Source organism: Apteryx mantelli, chromosome 9 (assembly GCF_036417845.1).
Source record: "Apteryx mantelli isolate bAptMan1 chromosome 9, bAptMan1.hap1, whole genome shotgun sequence".
NCBI classification, from domain to species: Eukaryota; Metazoa; Chordata; class Aves; order Apterygiformes; family Apterygidae; genus Apteryx; species Apteryx mantelli.
This window is the reverse complement of record NC_089986.1, coordinates 761,058-777,225: the sequence shown is the minus strand read 5'-3', so window position 1 is coordinate 777,225 and position 16,168 is coordinate 761,058. Positions and strand designations below refer to the sequence as shown.

The 16,168-nt window shown below is 41.3% G+C and overlaps 3 protein-coding genes across 4 annotated transcripts in view; 2 read left to right on the top strand and 1 right to left on the bottom strand.

Moving 5' to 3' along the window:
- The window catches only part of MED12L (mediator complex subunit 12L), a 165,180-nt gene that overhangs the window by 47,732 nt on the left and 101,280 nt on the right, over positions 1 to 16,168 (bottom strand). Inside the window, exons 16-17 of the mRNA XM_067301536.1 lie at positions 897 to 1,044; positions 176 to 294 (exon numbers count right to left, since the gene is read on the bottom strand). Coding sequence (XP_067157637.1) covers positions 176 to 294; positions 897 to 1,044 — 267 coding nt within the window. The remainder of the gene's footprint in view (positions 1 to 175; positions 295 to 896; positions 1,045 to 16,168) is intronic.
- On the top strand, positions 2,138 to 4,975 carry P2RY12 (purinergic receptor P2Y12). 2 transcript variants are annotated; one of them, XR_001292530.1, is made up of 2 exons: positions 2,138 to 2,211; positions 4,837 to 4,916. XR_001292530.1 is itself a non-coding variant. In XM_013942327.1 (2 exons), exon 2 carries the CDS (start codon positions 3,920 to 3,922, stop codon positions 4,940 to 4,942), a length of 1,023 nt encoding a protein of 340 aa, XP_013797781.1. In that variant the 5' UTR covers positions 2,182 to 2,211; positions 3,896 to 3,919; the 3' UTR covers positions 4,943 to 4,975. The 2 variants fall into 2 exon arrangements, 1 of the variants encoding a protein (XP_013797781.1); XM_013942327.1 differs by having other exon boundaries at positions 2,182 to 2,211; positions 3,896 to 4,975.
- On the top strand, positions 8,701 to 9,759 carry P2RY13 (purinergic receptor P2Y13). The gene has a single exon (XM_013942329.2). It carries the CDS (start codon positions 8,701 to 8,703, stop codon positions 9,730 to 9,732), a length of 1,032 nt encoding a protein of 343 aa, XP_013797783.1. The 3' UTR covers positions 9,733 to 9,759.

Below are 16,168 nucleotides of genomic sequence, written 5' to 3'. Positions count from 1 at the left end.
TCTACCAAAGCAGGTATTTTAAAATGTCACAGAAGCATTTTTCTTTTGCCTTTGAAGAAGCAGTGCACTCAAAATTCCTGGTATATTCAAAACATTTCTAAAACCTAGGTTTCCTCCCTGTTTAATATCTCAACAGCAGAACTTAAAAGGCTATGATTTTATACAAGGGAAGTACCTGAGATGTCACCTGATGTTGATCAAAATATGATAGTTGCTGTAGTTTTGTGAACACAGTCTCTAGGGTTGGAAATGCTTCTTGTTTGTTCTTCCTGGCTTTTTGCCCTTCATCCCCAACTTAACAGATAAAAAATTATTTTGGTCATTTTACACTTAATGGACCCTAGTAGTTTTGCATTATTACTGCTTTAAAGACAGTTAATAGAAATCTTAATGCTTCATTCATGACTACATAAAACCCTATTTGTCTGTTTTCAATTATACTTGGGAAAAATATATTCCACAGATGTAACAATATAAAAACTACTTTGAGATTATTCCAGTGGAGAGAGAGAAAAAAAAAAAAAAGTGACATTTAACAAGACCTGAAAAGTAATCATACAGTTTTACTAGGAGGGTAAAGAATACACATCACTCACAGGCCAATATCTTATATTCCAGGTTTTAGCCTAAATGCAAATGTTTCCAGCCAAGTTATTAACATGGAAAATAGGGGTTTCTAATTGAAGCAGCCCTTTACTGCACTGGTGCAGCTGAAAGGCAGTCCAACAGAAGGCACTTCACGTTGTAGGACTAAGGTCAGTTTTTGCTGATTGACTGTGAAGGGGATGAAAGCCAAATTGCATTATAAACATGCATGGCTCCAAACAACTTGCTGAGCACCTCCGTTCCTATGATCTTCATTACAGACTATCATACAGCAGTGTTAAAGCATTTACCACCCGTTTCAGTTGTACTCTTCTTATTCAGAATTTTCAGGATATCTTTGGTAATCTTCTTCAGCTGATGCCTTGCTTCATCACGCTCTTTACCAACACCATAAAGAAGAATCATGCGCTGGTTACATTCATGACTTGAGGATTCATCCTGAAAAGACAACATTGAATAAAGCCTCTTTTCTTGTTTTCTGTCACCACTTGCAGAATTCAGACTTGAATAGCCTGAACTACAATAAGCTACGAACTCTGTCACAAACATGATCAGCAAAATTTAACACACACCTTCACTGAAATCCTTGACTATCTCCAAAAGTATCTCCTGTGGTTATCAATGTGGGGGAAGCAGAGCCAAATGAAATCACAAAATAGTCAGGGTGAAAATACAGAGAGAAAAATGTAACTTGATATTATGAATTCTGTATGCATCTATATGGACAAACTGAGGAGACAGATGATCCTCCAAACTGTAACTTGGATTGATACTCAGTAGTAAATTAGAAGATTAAGATGCCTAACAACTGTGTGCCATTTTTCTTGCTATATACAAATCCATTAAAAAGGAGATGCAGCTCAACTCAAAATTCTAGTTTGTATATCCAAAAGAAACTGAAATATGCATACTTTATTTAAATCCTAATTGACTATACATGCCTTCTAATAAAGTGTATTATGGAACACCAATGTACTGTACATAAAAACTCAGAGAAGCGCTCTGAAAGTCATGTAACGTGTAATTATTTTGTGCAGTAATACAATTATCTTCTCTAAACCAATAAATCACCACTTCTCTATATAATGAGACTAATTAAAAGGGTTTTTTTTAAAGGCTATATATGAAAATAATATTAAACAATACATACCACACAATCACAAGGCAAAATGATAGTAGGTGGGAGCGCTATTCTCCACTGGGAAAAGTTGCATGGTCTTACAAAACACACGATCTCTTTTTTACAAAGTGGCTCTGCATAGGTTAAAAGCAGGAAGTAAACCTCTAATTATTTTTGAAAATTCTGTTTCTTTCTCTCTTTTAGAGGAAACAAAAGCAGAAGCACTGAAAACACCACTTGGAATTTGCAGCTGTCTCTTGGCTAAGAAAACGCTTTAAAACCCGTGGATGGAGTTCTAAGCCTCAGACTGGGACGTGCGGCTGCCGCACCACTTGCTCTCTGTTCTGAAGATTTGTATACATGAACACTCCTGCCTGCTCAGAAGGTGTAGAAAAAGGAACAGCCAATGACCCTCCATCTGCAATATTAACTTCCCATCCCAGGACATACCCAACTATTTCATCGCTTCTCAACAGCACGCTACGGTAATTTTCTTTCATTTCACTTTTTGTCTGATTTTGCAACATTTATGGAATACTCATGTCATTTGGATTAGAATCTGCAGCTAAATCTTTCGCATGATTCAAAACAAAAGCCAGTTTGGAAATTCCTGTCAAACCCTTTCAGATTTAAAAAAAAAAAAAATTATGCCTTTTAAAAGGAAAATGTCAGAGATACTTGGGCATTGGCTGACAAAGCTTCAACTCTCTGAAGCGCCTTATTATACAAAGATATAGATCATACTGAAATATATCAATTTTTAGAATTGTATCACTACACACCTAAACTATACTCCTTTCAAAATGTGATGCTGACTTTGATTCAACGTTCTTACCTATTTTTTCAGCCAACAAATTTGGATCAGATCTGATCTGATAAAGGTTTTCAGATTAAAACTAGTGTTTTGCAGCCTAGTCCTTGTCTCCAGTTACTCATAAGCGCAATGCAAACTGTTCAATGCTTGTGAGTAACAGACCGGTCGACACAACATTTGGTTATACAGCTTCATCGCATGGTAATACAGGACTAACAGGTGAGCAGTGTCACGCAATAGTTTCAGCGATGATTTTGTATGAATACTCACTGCAGAACTTCAGAGAGGCTGCAACTTCTGTGCAACTTTTGCATGTTGGTTTAGGTTAGTGAAATTTTAAGTTTATTTGCAACACAGCATTGATAAAGCAACTCATTTAGGACAGTGACAGGAAGAAGAGTCAAACTAGAAGTAAAGGTATAAATAAATACCTAATACCTATATAAATAAAACCATAAATAATTTACCTAAGAGTATTTAGTAGTAAATGTGTAAACATTAAATATAACAGACACTTAGCTAACTGCTAAATACGCACAGTTAAAGAGCAGTTACTTGTGTCTCACTTTATTTTTTTTCCTCCTTTGAAAAAAACGAGTGACTGTGGAGTGCCACGTTCACCCTTTGAATCAAAGCCTGGTTGGATGCCGGCACTTTGGTGAAACAGTGGCTGAACAGGGACAGAGAGCAGTTGTTCCTGAGCAGGCAGGACACAGAGAGAGGGACAGAACCGCTTCAGGAGTAACTAAAAAGTCAGGCTGAAATAACACCACTGAGAAAGATGATCAGCAAAGCAGAAAGAAAATAAAAAGGAGCTTTCAATTCCTTTCACTTCAAACCGTCACTGCTAAATCTGCAGTCAAAAGCAGCTTAAGCGTTGCCCCTTTTCCACATTAAGAAGGATGCAGAATAGGACGTTTCTCTCTCCTACTTTGGAGAGAAAAAAAGCTGTTTGGGAAGACACGCGTGAAGACAGTTATGAAATTATAGCCCTGTCCTGCCCCCATGTGTCGTGAGTAACTGCACCGAAGGCCCCAGCACCGGGCGAGCAGCCGCAGCGCTGGCCCGGCCACAAGGGCAGACTCCCCGGAGAAGGCTGGGGCTCCCTTCACTTCGCCCGCGCCTACTTTAACGCACGAGGCAGGGCGAGGGGCTGGCAGGAGCCCGGTTCCAAACACTGCTTCATCCAGCACTAGCTCTTCATGTATAGAAATGTCATCCACAGTAAGGTAAAAGAGAAGAACTTACAGCAGTCAAAACCCCAATGCAAGTGTCCCTAAAAAATTAAAAATAGATTTAAAAGGTCAAAGTCTTTGACTCCCAATTTAATTTTTTTTCTTTTTTGTTTTCACAAGGAGGGGGGAAAAGACGAAGTGCAAATGAAAGCCACAAACAACTTCAGCTACTTTAGAAACGACAGCAACTGTACCAGTGATAACAAAATCAGTCAAGTCATTTTTCCTTTGCTTTATACAATTCTGTTTCTGGTGGGTATCACCATGAATGGCCTGGCAACATGGATCTTTTTTAAAATATCCAGTAAATCCAATTTCATCATCTTCCTCAAGAACACAGTAATTTCTGACATCCTCATGGTCCTAACTTTTCCATTTAAAATCCTTAGTGATGCAAAGCTGGTACCATGGGTACTGAGAGGATTTGTATGCCAGGTCACCCAGGTTGTGTTTTACTTCACCATGTACATTAGCATTTTGTTTCTTGGTCTAATAACTATTGATCGCTATCAGAAAGCCACTTCGCCATTCAGAACATCAACCACAAGGAGCCTTTTAGGTGCCAAGATCCTGTCCACAGCAATTTGGATATCAATGTTTACTCTTTCATTACCCAACATGATTCTAACAAACAAGAAAAAAACACCTAAGAACGTAAAGAAGTGTGCTCTCTTGAAATCTGAGTTTGGCTTAGTCTGGCATGAAACTGTAAACTATATTTGTCAATTGATCTTCTGGGTTAATTTAGCAGTCATAGTTGTATGTTACATACTCATAACTAAAGAACTGTACAAATCCTATAAAAGGACAAAATGCACAGGAAAAGCAGCATCCAAAAAGACTGTAAATCTGAAGGTTTTTATCATTATTGCAGTGTTCTTTATTTGTTTTGTGCCTTTCCATTTTACTAGAATTCCCTACACTTTGAGCCAAACAAGACATGTTTTTGAATGCTCTGCTCAGAAGACCTTGTTTTACTTGAAAGAGAGCACGCTCTGGCTGACATCACTAAATGCCTGTCTAGACCCATTCATATACTTTTTTCTTTGCAAATCCTTTAGAAAGTCCTTGCTAAACATGCTGTGCAAACACACAATGCCGTCACAACTCAGAACGCGGACTGCAGAGCAGAATGAAGGAGACGACACAGAGGAGACTCCAGTATAGAGCTAAGAACTAACTGTATAGCTATTTGGCCACCTGTGTTTATTTGAATAAAAAAAGCACCACTCCTCTTTCTGCTAAAGTCAATGTCTCAGATTTCGCCAACTTCTTTTTTTGTCCTGCAGATGAAGTACAAGCACTTTGGAACTAACATTACTGGTTGCAAAACGTCAATGGAGAAATTAAAAAGCTTGAATAAAGCAAAAGAGCATCAACTGATCATGGCCTATACGCTTATTAGAACTACTAGGAAAAAGTCAGAACTTACAGTTAGAACTATAAGGAAAAACTAAGTCAAAGTCATGAAATGCTACAGGATGAGATTACGAACTGCCAAATTTTTACAGTTCATACTGAATTTGGGTCACACCAAATTTGTCCATGCCAAAACAAAATCTGAGAGATGCAAATAAATCCACAGCAAATGTGATTTTTAAATACAGGGAGTTGTATGCAACTGTCATACAAATAGAAATATAGGACATATACAGACAATATACTTATCTGTTCAGATTTTTGGCAACAGAATAACATTTTGCTTATTGCATTATATGCTTGCAATTTTTAATACATTGGGCAATAATTAATAGCTGCATGTCATAGGAAATTATTTCATAATCAGGCTTATCTAGATGTGATTTAAATCTTCAAATATTTCACCTTACTATGTGAAGAATAAAAAAATGTACACTTTTATAGAGAATATATTGTATTGGAAAATGTCTGAAACCTCAATTTACAGAATACTTCGATTTCAGGGAAAGAAGGACTCAAGGTTAAATCTTTACTGATTACTAAGGGAAGCTTTGTTTGCACAATACAAAAATTTTAACCACTTATGCCTTTTCATTTGGAAAAGTGGAAAAAGATAGGAAAGTATTTCAGGAACAATTATAACAACAACTGCATGTGAAAAAGATCCTAGAATAATGTAATACATTACAGTTCTTTGTTTCGCCACCTTGCAAGAGCTCAGTCCTACCAAAAGCCACTGTCCTGCTCACCTTTCTCTGGTAAAGTTATCCTGTCCTTAGCAGGGCACAAAGAATTTTCTGGACTGACATCCAACATCCTACAGAATTAAAACAGTTCACTTACTATTTTAGTACTCAGCAGTAGAGTTGATGCATCTCTCACGACCTGCCAGGATAAATCAAATATTTTACAAACTCTTTTGTGCACTGTTTATACTGGTACATGTGCTAACAATGATTACAAATAGTGACTGGCTTATACTGCGAAAAGGAGGAAGTCATCATTTCCCTGGAAGCACTGGTATCAGTCACTTGAGAGCATTTCTGGGACTGGCTGGTGCCCAGCGTCGATCAGCTCCCGAGTGATGCCTTGAAGGGAAACACGACATGCCCCACTGTCACGCCAACACTTATTCCTCCCATTTTTTGCACCTACACACGGAGAGAGTGTGGCAATTACCTGGCAGCTGTTCCTCCTGAGCAAATGAGATAAGTAGGCAACAGATACTAAAGTAGTCTTGCGTAGTAAACAGAAATCACTGATACGATAAAGAGAGGTACTTAGCACCTGGGTCTGAAGTTGGGAGCAGTGTCAAGAGGTGAGTAGGGAAGAAAAGGCAGAAGATGCTGCCTTGGAAATTAGTACCGGAGCATCGCAATGGACTGTCTCAGCTTTACAGAGCTGTTGATGCATGAACTGAGGTCAAGTCAGGCACCTAGACACACATCAAATGCTGATGATGACGAGGGCGACCTTCACCTTGGTCATCCTCAAGGCTCTACACTCTTGGCCAACCATTTAACACAGACATCAGCACGCACACCTACCTTAACTGTAACACAGATGCTTTTACACAAACTTATTGTCAATACAGCCACAGCCTGAAAACCTGGAAGAGCAATCCATGTCTGCCCACAAAGAGGGCTTGAACATGAGCCATTTCCCACACCACAGAAAGCAAGAGCCAGAACCCTAAGTCACATCAGTTAACAGAAAAACACAAGACAAATCACATGACTCAGTTAAACTTATACTAAAAGGTCTAGCTACAGAGAAGTGCACTAGATTCCACGTGTTCTGAGTTTTGCACTTCAGTAGAAAATAAAATGACTCTTTAATACTTGATCAAGAAGTTATTAGTAGTTTTTTGCCAGAACTAAAAATTTTCACAAGCATTCAGTATTATCTTTGCCAGCGGGGATGAAAAGAACATAGATTTTACTAATCTTAGAAATCAACACAATAAATACAAAGCATACCACGCAGCAAAAGCAGCCTTGCCAGAACCAGAAGGTGGTTGTAATCACCATGCCGTATCATCTGGTCACAAAGACCCCAAAAGAAGTAAGAAATCCCATTCTGGAGGTCAAAGTCAAACTCAGGTTCATGTGTCAACATCAACAGTCTCACAAAGAAAATGTATTTCACAGTTTAAGGCTGTGTATTGCTTTCATTTCTCCTCTTTACTGACCCTTCTAATATTAATTATTATCCAGCAGATTTCAATCCTCAGCTGATCATTCCAGAGTAAAACATATAAAATACAAAGAAATGACTGCAGTTTTTCATGCCTTCAGTTGTTTAACTGGCTTATTACTCAGTCTACAGGGGGAAGATACTGGGTTTCTGAATACATCAGCATACATGATTTTGTAGTTGAGTAAGCTTGTGGTGCTTCATTCCATTTTAAGGGAAGACTAAGAAAAGAATTTTTCTATAACTAATAATCATGAGCCAATCAATCACTTAATGATGACCCTCACTTTCCAGAAATACACAGGTATTCACACATACATAAACAAGAATTCAGAGTTAAATTTGAAGATTTCTGGAAATGCTCTATCATTTCATGTCTCTAAAGGAACCAAATTTTAATGGCACAATGTAATTGCCATCAGGTCTGTACCACATACACGAAAAGCCAGAAAACGTGCCTATTTTGACAGATATGGTCATTTTTTTCTTCATCAGTATAGGAAAAGGTATTTTACTTCTTGCCACACAGCAAAAGGCAGAGAGAAAGGCAACAGCAAACGTAATTAACTAACTAGGGCAATACATGAAAATGGGGAAGGAAACAACACAACATCACAAGCAAAAAAGCCTCATCTTCGCGCACATTTCCCCATTCCTCATACTTTGCCGAAGGTTTCTGTCAGCAGAGGAACAGCGCATGAACAGCAGATAGCCAAAGACGCCGCTGCCACAATCGTACAGGTACTTGCAGTATCATCCCGCTCATATGGTAAAATGGGGCACACAGGGAGTCTGGCTCTAACATAAAAGAGGCTGATGATCAGGAGCATGCATTTTATTCTGAAAAAAATGTTATTTAAATCTGCACTGAGAAAGGAAAAAACGGTCTGTCCTTGGTAAGAAATACCAGAAGTCACTTCCCCAGAAGCACATTGCTTTTGGACAATAAGCATAAAGTTTCTATTCATGGATTACTACATTTTAAAATACATTTCCATGTAAAGACAAGTTGTTCTCTAGGCATTCTGCTGCTACACTTTGTTATTATATTATCTTGGGCCTCAATAATGAATATATTCCATTTTTAAACTTTTCATTAGAGGGCATCAGTCTATAAACAACTGAGACAAAGATTTAGATTTTACATGAAAAGGAAAACTGGTCAACCTATTTAATGTACATACATTGAGAGGATTTGTTTGTTTGTTTGTATACACCTGCTAGGCATAGTGAAGAACGTGTTGTTTTAAATATAAAACTGTTGCGTTTTATGTTTTCTCTCCCCTTTCCCCCAAAGTCTGTTTCAAACAATGGGAGAATTCACAAACGAGAGTATCATCAGTAACTCCAGTGGAGCACCCTCCTCCGCACCGTGCCACCGGGACACCAGGATTACCCACGTGGTGTTCCCAGTACTATACACGCTTGTCTTCCTTCTGGGACTTACACTGAACAGCTTGGCTTTTTGGGCTTTCTTCCATATTCCAAGCACATCAACTTTCATTGTCTACTTGAAAAATACATTAGTTTCTGATTTTATAATGACCCTGATGCTTCCTCTGAAAATCCTTACAGACTCTGGCCTGGGACCATGGCAACTCAAAGCATTTGTTTGCCGTTTTTCAGCTGTGGTATTTTATGAAACCATGTATATTAGTATCGTACTACTTGGTCTCATTGCTTTTGACAGGTTTCTCAAGATTGTGAGACCTTTTGGGAAGTTCTGGGTGCAAAACATTACCTCAGCAAAAATTCTTGCGGGCCTGGTTTGGCTCTTTTTCTTTGTTCTCTCTCTGCCAAATATGATCTTATCAAACAAGAAAGCGACGCCTCAATCTGTGAAGAAGTGTGCCTCGCTGAAGAACGACTTTGGGCTGAAGTGGCACGAAGCCGTCAATTACATCTGTCAGCTAGTCTTCTGGACTGTCCTAATCCTCATGCTGCTGTTCTACGTCGTTATTGCCAAGAAGGTATACGAGTCTTACACAAAGACACAGAGGAAAGATAACAAAAGCCAAAAGAAGATAAAGGGGAAAGTATTCATCATTTTTACTGTGTTTTTCCTGTGTTTTGCCCCGTTTCACTTCAGTAGGGTCCCTTACACTCTAAGTCAGACCAGGAGCAGGATGGACTGCCGCCGGCAGAACCAGCTTTTCGTGGCCAAGGAAAGCACGCTGTGGCTCGCTGCCACGAACGTCTGCATGGATCCTCTGATATACATGTTCCTGTGCAAGCCGTTTGTAGAAAAGATGCTATGCAGAAGAGTACAGATGCTCACAAAAACAACGCATACAAACCCCACGCCCGAACCGGACACAAGAGTGTCAGCCACTGGATCTTGATTTTGCAGCTCTGAGTGCCAGAATTTCTGCTCGGGTATTTATAGAGAAGTCAAGAAGTAATTTGTTTTACTTCTGCCGTAGAAAATTAAAGGGTGATTCTACTCCAGTACGCGTTAATAAAAACAGCATGACGGATGTCCGTGTTTATGCTCCCTGTTTAGCCGCGCCAGGCCAGGCCCGATTCAGCCCCGAGCACGGCTCCTGCCACCCGGCACCAGCACCGCCGCGCAGGAAAGCCACGGGGCCCAAGCGCGTCGGCTGCTCCTGCCTCGCCGCGGGCAGCCACGCGGGGCTGAACAAAAACCTGCCGACTACAGCTGCTTCCGATGACGGCTGAGCGCTTTCGGCAGCCGCAGACGATGGCTGCCAGCGTTGGGCAGGGGGGCAGCAGGGAGAGCCACGGCCACCCGCCGCCTCGCCTCGCCTGCCTCCCCTCAGGCGCCGCGGCGCTCTCGCCCGCACGACGCCACAGGGCGCCTGTCGCCCACCAAGCGAGGGGGGAGGCCGCCGCCGCTGAGGGTGGCCCCGGCCCCCTGCCGCACCCCCTTTCGCCGCCTCCGTGCCCGAGGGAGGAAGGCGGCAGGCGGCAGCGGCCTCCCCTCCCCTCCCCGACGGCTCCCCGCCTCATGGGCCAGCCGCCCTCCCTCCCCGCGGCCCACACGGACCGTGCCTGAGGAGAAACCCCGCTCCTAACCCGAAACCGTGGGATTCCTTCCACCGTTTCAACACACACCAACCATTTATCGATTCCGGCGGCTGAAAACTTGTCAGAAGCACGTTAAGCGCGCCCTGGCCGTCACCGGTGTCTCCCGCTGCGCCTCCAGCTCGCGGCGCTGCGGCGTTCAAGCGTGAAGGAGGCCCCGGCCGAGGCAGCAGCGCGAGGCTCCCCGTCAACCTCCGCTCGCTCCCGGGCTCTTTTGCCAGCTTTATTTCTTTCTTACGCCCCCCAGATGCTTTGTATTACCACTTGGCTACTATTTTTACAGCTTTTAGCATTTGCAGCAGCCTAATGCAATCACGCAGGTTGCTCCACACAGCCTGATTTTCGCAAAGACATTTTTAGGTTACTGCGTATTAACTACATCTGCCTTTAGGATTCCCCAGCCTCTGCCACACAGGTAGAGGTGTGCGTTACTCATTACACCTTATCCACTGGGCACGTTACACACTTTCTATAATACCCTTTTAGAGCTGGAAACTGAACTAATCCTCAATTAGCTTTCAATTGGTTCTGAACTTCTCTGTAAATCAATGTTTTCTCAAAAAGCGCCTTCCTCCCAGGATTAAATGCTATTCAGGAATTAATTCCACTGCCCCCACACACATACAGCGTTTAACAGGATTAATTTGGCTGCTTTAGCAAAACTACATATATTAACTTCTTAGCTGTTAAAATACTCAATACTTCAGCAGCTTCTTAAAGAAATGTGGAAGGAGGAGTCTGAAAATGTTTTATTAAGGCTGCTGACATAGCACAGCAATTAGCACAGTGACCAACTTAAACAGTGGCAAAAGGCAGTTTGTAGATTGGCTACGGTCTACACCAGGCAAGCACCCCAAGAAACCCGAGGTCTGCGCTTCGGACGTACCAGGGCAAGAACTCAGCACGAAGCTTTGCAACTCCGTCACCTCTTGGAACCGATCACACCAGTGCAACTTACACAGAGGCCTCCAGGACCCTCAGCAAAGATTTACACCCAGTTCTGGATTAAAAAGCAGGACGCTGGACAGTTTTCAAGGTGAGTTACAGAGACAGAGAGTAACATAAAACGCGTAACACAGAAATGACAAATTTTATGAAAACTCTAAAGAACAGAAAACTTAGTTCATCATGACATTTTTTTTTTCTCTTTTCTCATTTCCGCTGCTTATAAAAAACGCTCTTACTTAACACGGCAGACAAACTCACGCTGGCAGCACCCACAGCACAGGGTTAAGTGCTAGGAGCCTGCACGCAGGGGTGGGTGTAACCACAAAACGGGCTGAGTTGCACCTTCAGTAAGGGGTGTGCCAAAGGTTTAGCAGAAGGCTTAATCATCCATCTTTCAGCTGCTGCTTCTTAGGTAGGTAAAAGGGAGCCAGAGTTATGGAATTCTGTAGCAGAGAAATGCAAACTTGCTGCAAAAATAAGACATCGCATTTACCCACTTCCAGAAAAAACACCCCCTAAGTTCTAACATTTGAGATTTTGTACTTTTTTCCACAAGTTTTTAGATCCCTGCCTCCAGAGGGAAGAAAGAAGCGTAACAGTTAAAATACCTCACAGTTTAGATCTCTGCTTTTTTGAGGTTCAAGAAAGGAATAATGGCCAAAGCAGTCGTCTTCAGAAACTTTTCCATTTAATATTTTATATTTTATACTTGACCAAAGTGGCAACACGTTCTGATAACAGACTCCTCTCAGAGGAGAGGTCGCTGTGAGATACGACCACAGACAGAGTACCAGTAGCACACCACAGAGAGCTGCAATCTCCATCTGGGATCTCCAGATCGCTTTTGCACCCTCAAGGAATTTATGTAATTCCAGTAAAGTTTACCAGTACCTTCACTACAATGTTCACCATTTTTCAAAATCTTATTTTTCTCCCAACTTAACTTGAAGAGGTTAATAAGATACTCATGGCTCAGGAGCTGCCAAGAGAAACCTTTGTTTTTCTTAGTTTCAGTAGCAGCACAGGAGAGAGCAAACACATGCACCATTTCCATCGTATGCATAATTGCTGCAACCCGTCACCATCATGGAACAGCAGAAGGGTTCTTCCTTTCTGCATCCAAACGTTCATTTATTCAGCATGTCTACACTCCAGACCAAAAGCAACACACAACACAGAAACTGGGTAATTGGCACTAGGTCTTAAACTGGTTCAGACAAGTGAACCTTATTCCAGGCTCCCACGGTCCTGGCTTCCCATGATAATTATTGATAGTTATTTTAACCATTTTTACAGGCTGTTGGGTTCCACCACTACTAGTTCCAAAAGCACTGCTTTCAGAAGACCAAGCAGTCAAGTTTTGTAGGAAATCAATCTTATGTGGGTACATAAAGGCTAGCATATATTTCTTTGTATTTATTATTTTGGTTTTTTAGAAAAAGGAAATATACCTTTGCCTAATACTTCCACCATTCATTCTTCCAGATTTCATATCAGATTGCATCTCCCCAGACAGACAGTAATTTAATTTCTAAAATCTGCCTAGAGACAGATTCTAAACTTCAGATATGTCCTTTCAGGCACAGCAACACAAATCACTATCAAAGCTCCTGTGGCTCTGACTACTGCTAACCTTCTTATAGCTTACAGCAATACTCTCAGTTAATCAGAAACGCAGAATAACAATTTTCATCACAAACAAGAGCTGAGAAAGCCAAGCAGAGCACCCAAGATGTTACACAGATGAAGATACATAAACACACAGATCTAATAGTTTGTACGTGAAGTCAAAACGTACTAGAATAGTCTTAAGCCTGCAGAAAGGATCAGGCACCCAAGGTGCGTAACTTCAGCTGGTTACCAGTCAACACAATGGTGAGGAAGCCAGGGACAGAGAAAGAAGAAACAAACTTTTTATAAGCCAATTCTTATCTAATTCCTTTCTTCTCTTTTTCCCCTTTAGAGGCAGCCATCAAAGCAGTATTAAAAATAAATCACATAATAAAGGAGAAGTATCGAACACTTCCAAGACACTTCCATTGACAAAAGCACCTCCTTGCAAAACTGAAGTTACAGCACCTGAGGAATCACGCCTGTGTTGTAAGCTTTGTTCATTCCATCATTCTTCTATGTTTAAAAAAAAAGAAAAAGCGAGTCTCATGTGTTATCCAGGTGGCTAAATCTGCTTTAAAAATAAACTCATACCTTGTATTGCCAAATGCAAGAGTAAAAGAGTTTTAGCATGAAGCAACACAGTAATTGTTGTAATAAGGTCATTCAAGCTCTTATGAAATCTGAGAATTGCTCTGTAATCACCAGAATATAAAAAGGGACATCCAGCCTTTAAATAATGTGAGCAAGAGTAAAGTTATGGGTTCGTTTTCAGCTGTTCTTCTCATCAGAGCTTTATATTTCTTTCACACTGTTTTTACAACAAGCTCCACAGCATTTCCTTTTTATATGCCAGCTAGTCTTGACTTGCTCCAGCCTGAGACTGCCAAAACCATGTTTTTATTAAAAGCCTGCTAGGGGATGCTATGTTAATGATTTCTAATCCACTAAGTTCTACTGATGCATCGAAATAGAGCTTTCCAAAGAAAACTTAATGTGCCATTGTACCACATAAAAAAAAAATTTTCCTATGTAAATTATATCAATCTATTTATTGACTACTGTTAACATACGAATTTTGGTATATGTACTGCATTCACAGGGTAACAACTACTAAACGCTCTCGGATCTCTGTAAGAAATTAAACTATATATCTTTAAATATTTCAGTTTTCCTTTCTTCACCATTACATGTTCTCCAGGACTATTTCTTAGAGCCCAAAGACACCACCAGTGTTAGAGGTGCTGAAGAACAACAGAGTAAATCAGAACACAACACACTATCCTGTCTTGTTTTGACTGAAGTCTCCAAGACTGAGACCAGAGGACCAGACACCCCCGCCAGCATCACTGCAGGGTCAGAACAGTGTCCCACAGCAGGGACGTAGTATAGCACCTGGCTTGTGAGTGCATGGTCCTATGCAAACAGGCTCACTTTAAAATAACTTTCAGAGTTAGGATTAAAGCTGCTGTTTATGATCTAGCTGCAAAACCTGCTTCAGCCCCTCAGCTAGAGCATTTGAAGTTCCAGGAAGAGGACCGCTGACACCAGGGAATGCTTCTCAAATCACCAGTCCCAGGAGCCAATTGTTTGTCAGAACGAGACAGAGGAAGTTATCACTCCTTGTGTGTTGAAGCTTATGTTGTTAGTCAACCTGGGTACAGAAACACTGGAAGTATGACTGACAAATCCCAAACGTTTTGTTCAGTGCCCAAGCTGTGAAGTTTCTGCTCCTCTATGGACCACTGACACCGGAATTCTGGGTTCCAAACCTCCTAGAGAAGGACCATCTATTAGGAGGTATCTCGATGGGAGAGAGAGAAAGACTTCTCCTGCAATGTTTGCAATATTCCCCAGACACAAAATAAGAGGGCTTCTCTTCAGGAAATCTGAAGGACATGAAAGATATCATGAGGGGGAGCCCACCTTGGCATTTGGATGAGTGTTCAGACATACGATCGGACACTTCATGGGCCATAACCAGTCTGCCTATGCTGGCAGAGACCAGGCTGGCCTTGGGGAACCCTAAAGACTGACTACATAGTAAGATATAATCTCTGACTACTTATCTTAAGAACCAGGTTTCTGAAGGATGGGAATTTTGAAGAGTCTGATCTGAGCTAATTTTCCACATAGAGAAATGGGGATACAGTATTGCGCCTGAGACTAGCTATCAGGAGAGCAAGCTGGTGAAGACTTAGCACTATTAGAAACCAGAATAAGAACCCACCTTAGCACAACAGTTCCTTATAAAAAGGGTTGTCCAAAGACAGGACACACCAGCTCAGCAGTGCCAGGACTGGGAAGGTGAACCTGCAGACAGAGCATCATACTGTCTGACATCCAGAGGTGTCCCCACCATTTCTTTCAAGTCCTCTGGAAATACCCAGTATACAGCATCCTGCAGCTCCCAGAGACAACAGAAAGCTGAGGGAGAAAGATCTGAGATGACTGATGTAAGAAATCCCAAGGTGGAGTGGGAATATTGTTAAATGGCAACAAAGAGAAACAGACATATCAGTATGGATCACTCGTCTCCAGGACCCATGCACCTGCTGGCAGGAGGTCAACCACATGCTAGTCTGACTCCCAGCAGCTCCTTAAAAGGATGCAGTATCCGAGGTCCAAACAGAACAGCATCAAAGAGAAGTTTGCAGCAGGTTCAACACATCTTGCAATTGGCCTGAGACATGTGATCAAAATCATCTGTGCGTAACAACAGCAACCACTGACCATGACGCTGCTCAGCTATATCCAGTATAATAGCCCTTTAAACAAATCAGACCACATAGAATAAAGACAAAGTCATCCTTGGTAACATCACAGATAGACTGAATATAGATCATCTTGTCAGAGCTTAAACTCTTGGACCTCCAACAACAGGTAGTTGCTGACAAATCTAAGTTGCAGCAAGGTCAAAGAATAAAATTTTTGGACCACAGTTGTTTTACCAGTGATAACTGGAGAGAAGACCACAGTAGAAAAAAAGTGGTGCTAAGGTAAGATGGAAAGCTGAGTATAAACAGATTTGACTCCAGCATCAAACATCTGGTATTGGGAAAGAGATCTAAGAAATTAAGAAAGTGATTCAAATAAAATCTTCAAAATTCTCAAAAGGAAGGCGACTAAGTCAACCCCAAGATCAGCATGAAACCTGCATAGCATCCTGTTCTT

Bases quoted from the DNA above. Each gene is read 5' to 3' on its own strand.
- P2RY12 (XM_013942327.1), top strand. From the start codon at position 3,920: ATGAAAGCCACAAACAACTTCAGCTACTTTAGAAACGACAGCAACTGT.
- P2RY13 (XM_013942329.2), top strand. From the start codon at position 8,701: ATGGGAGAATTCACAAACGAGAGTATCATCAGTAACTCCAGTGGAGCA.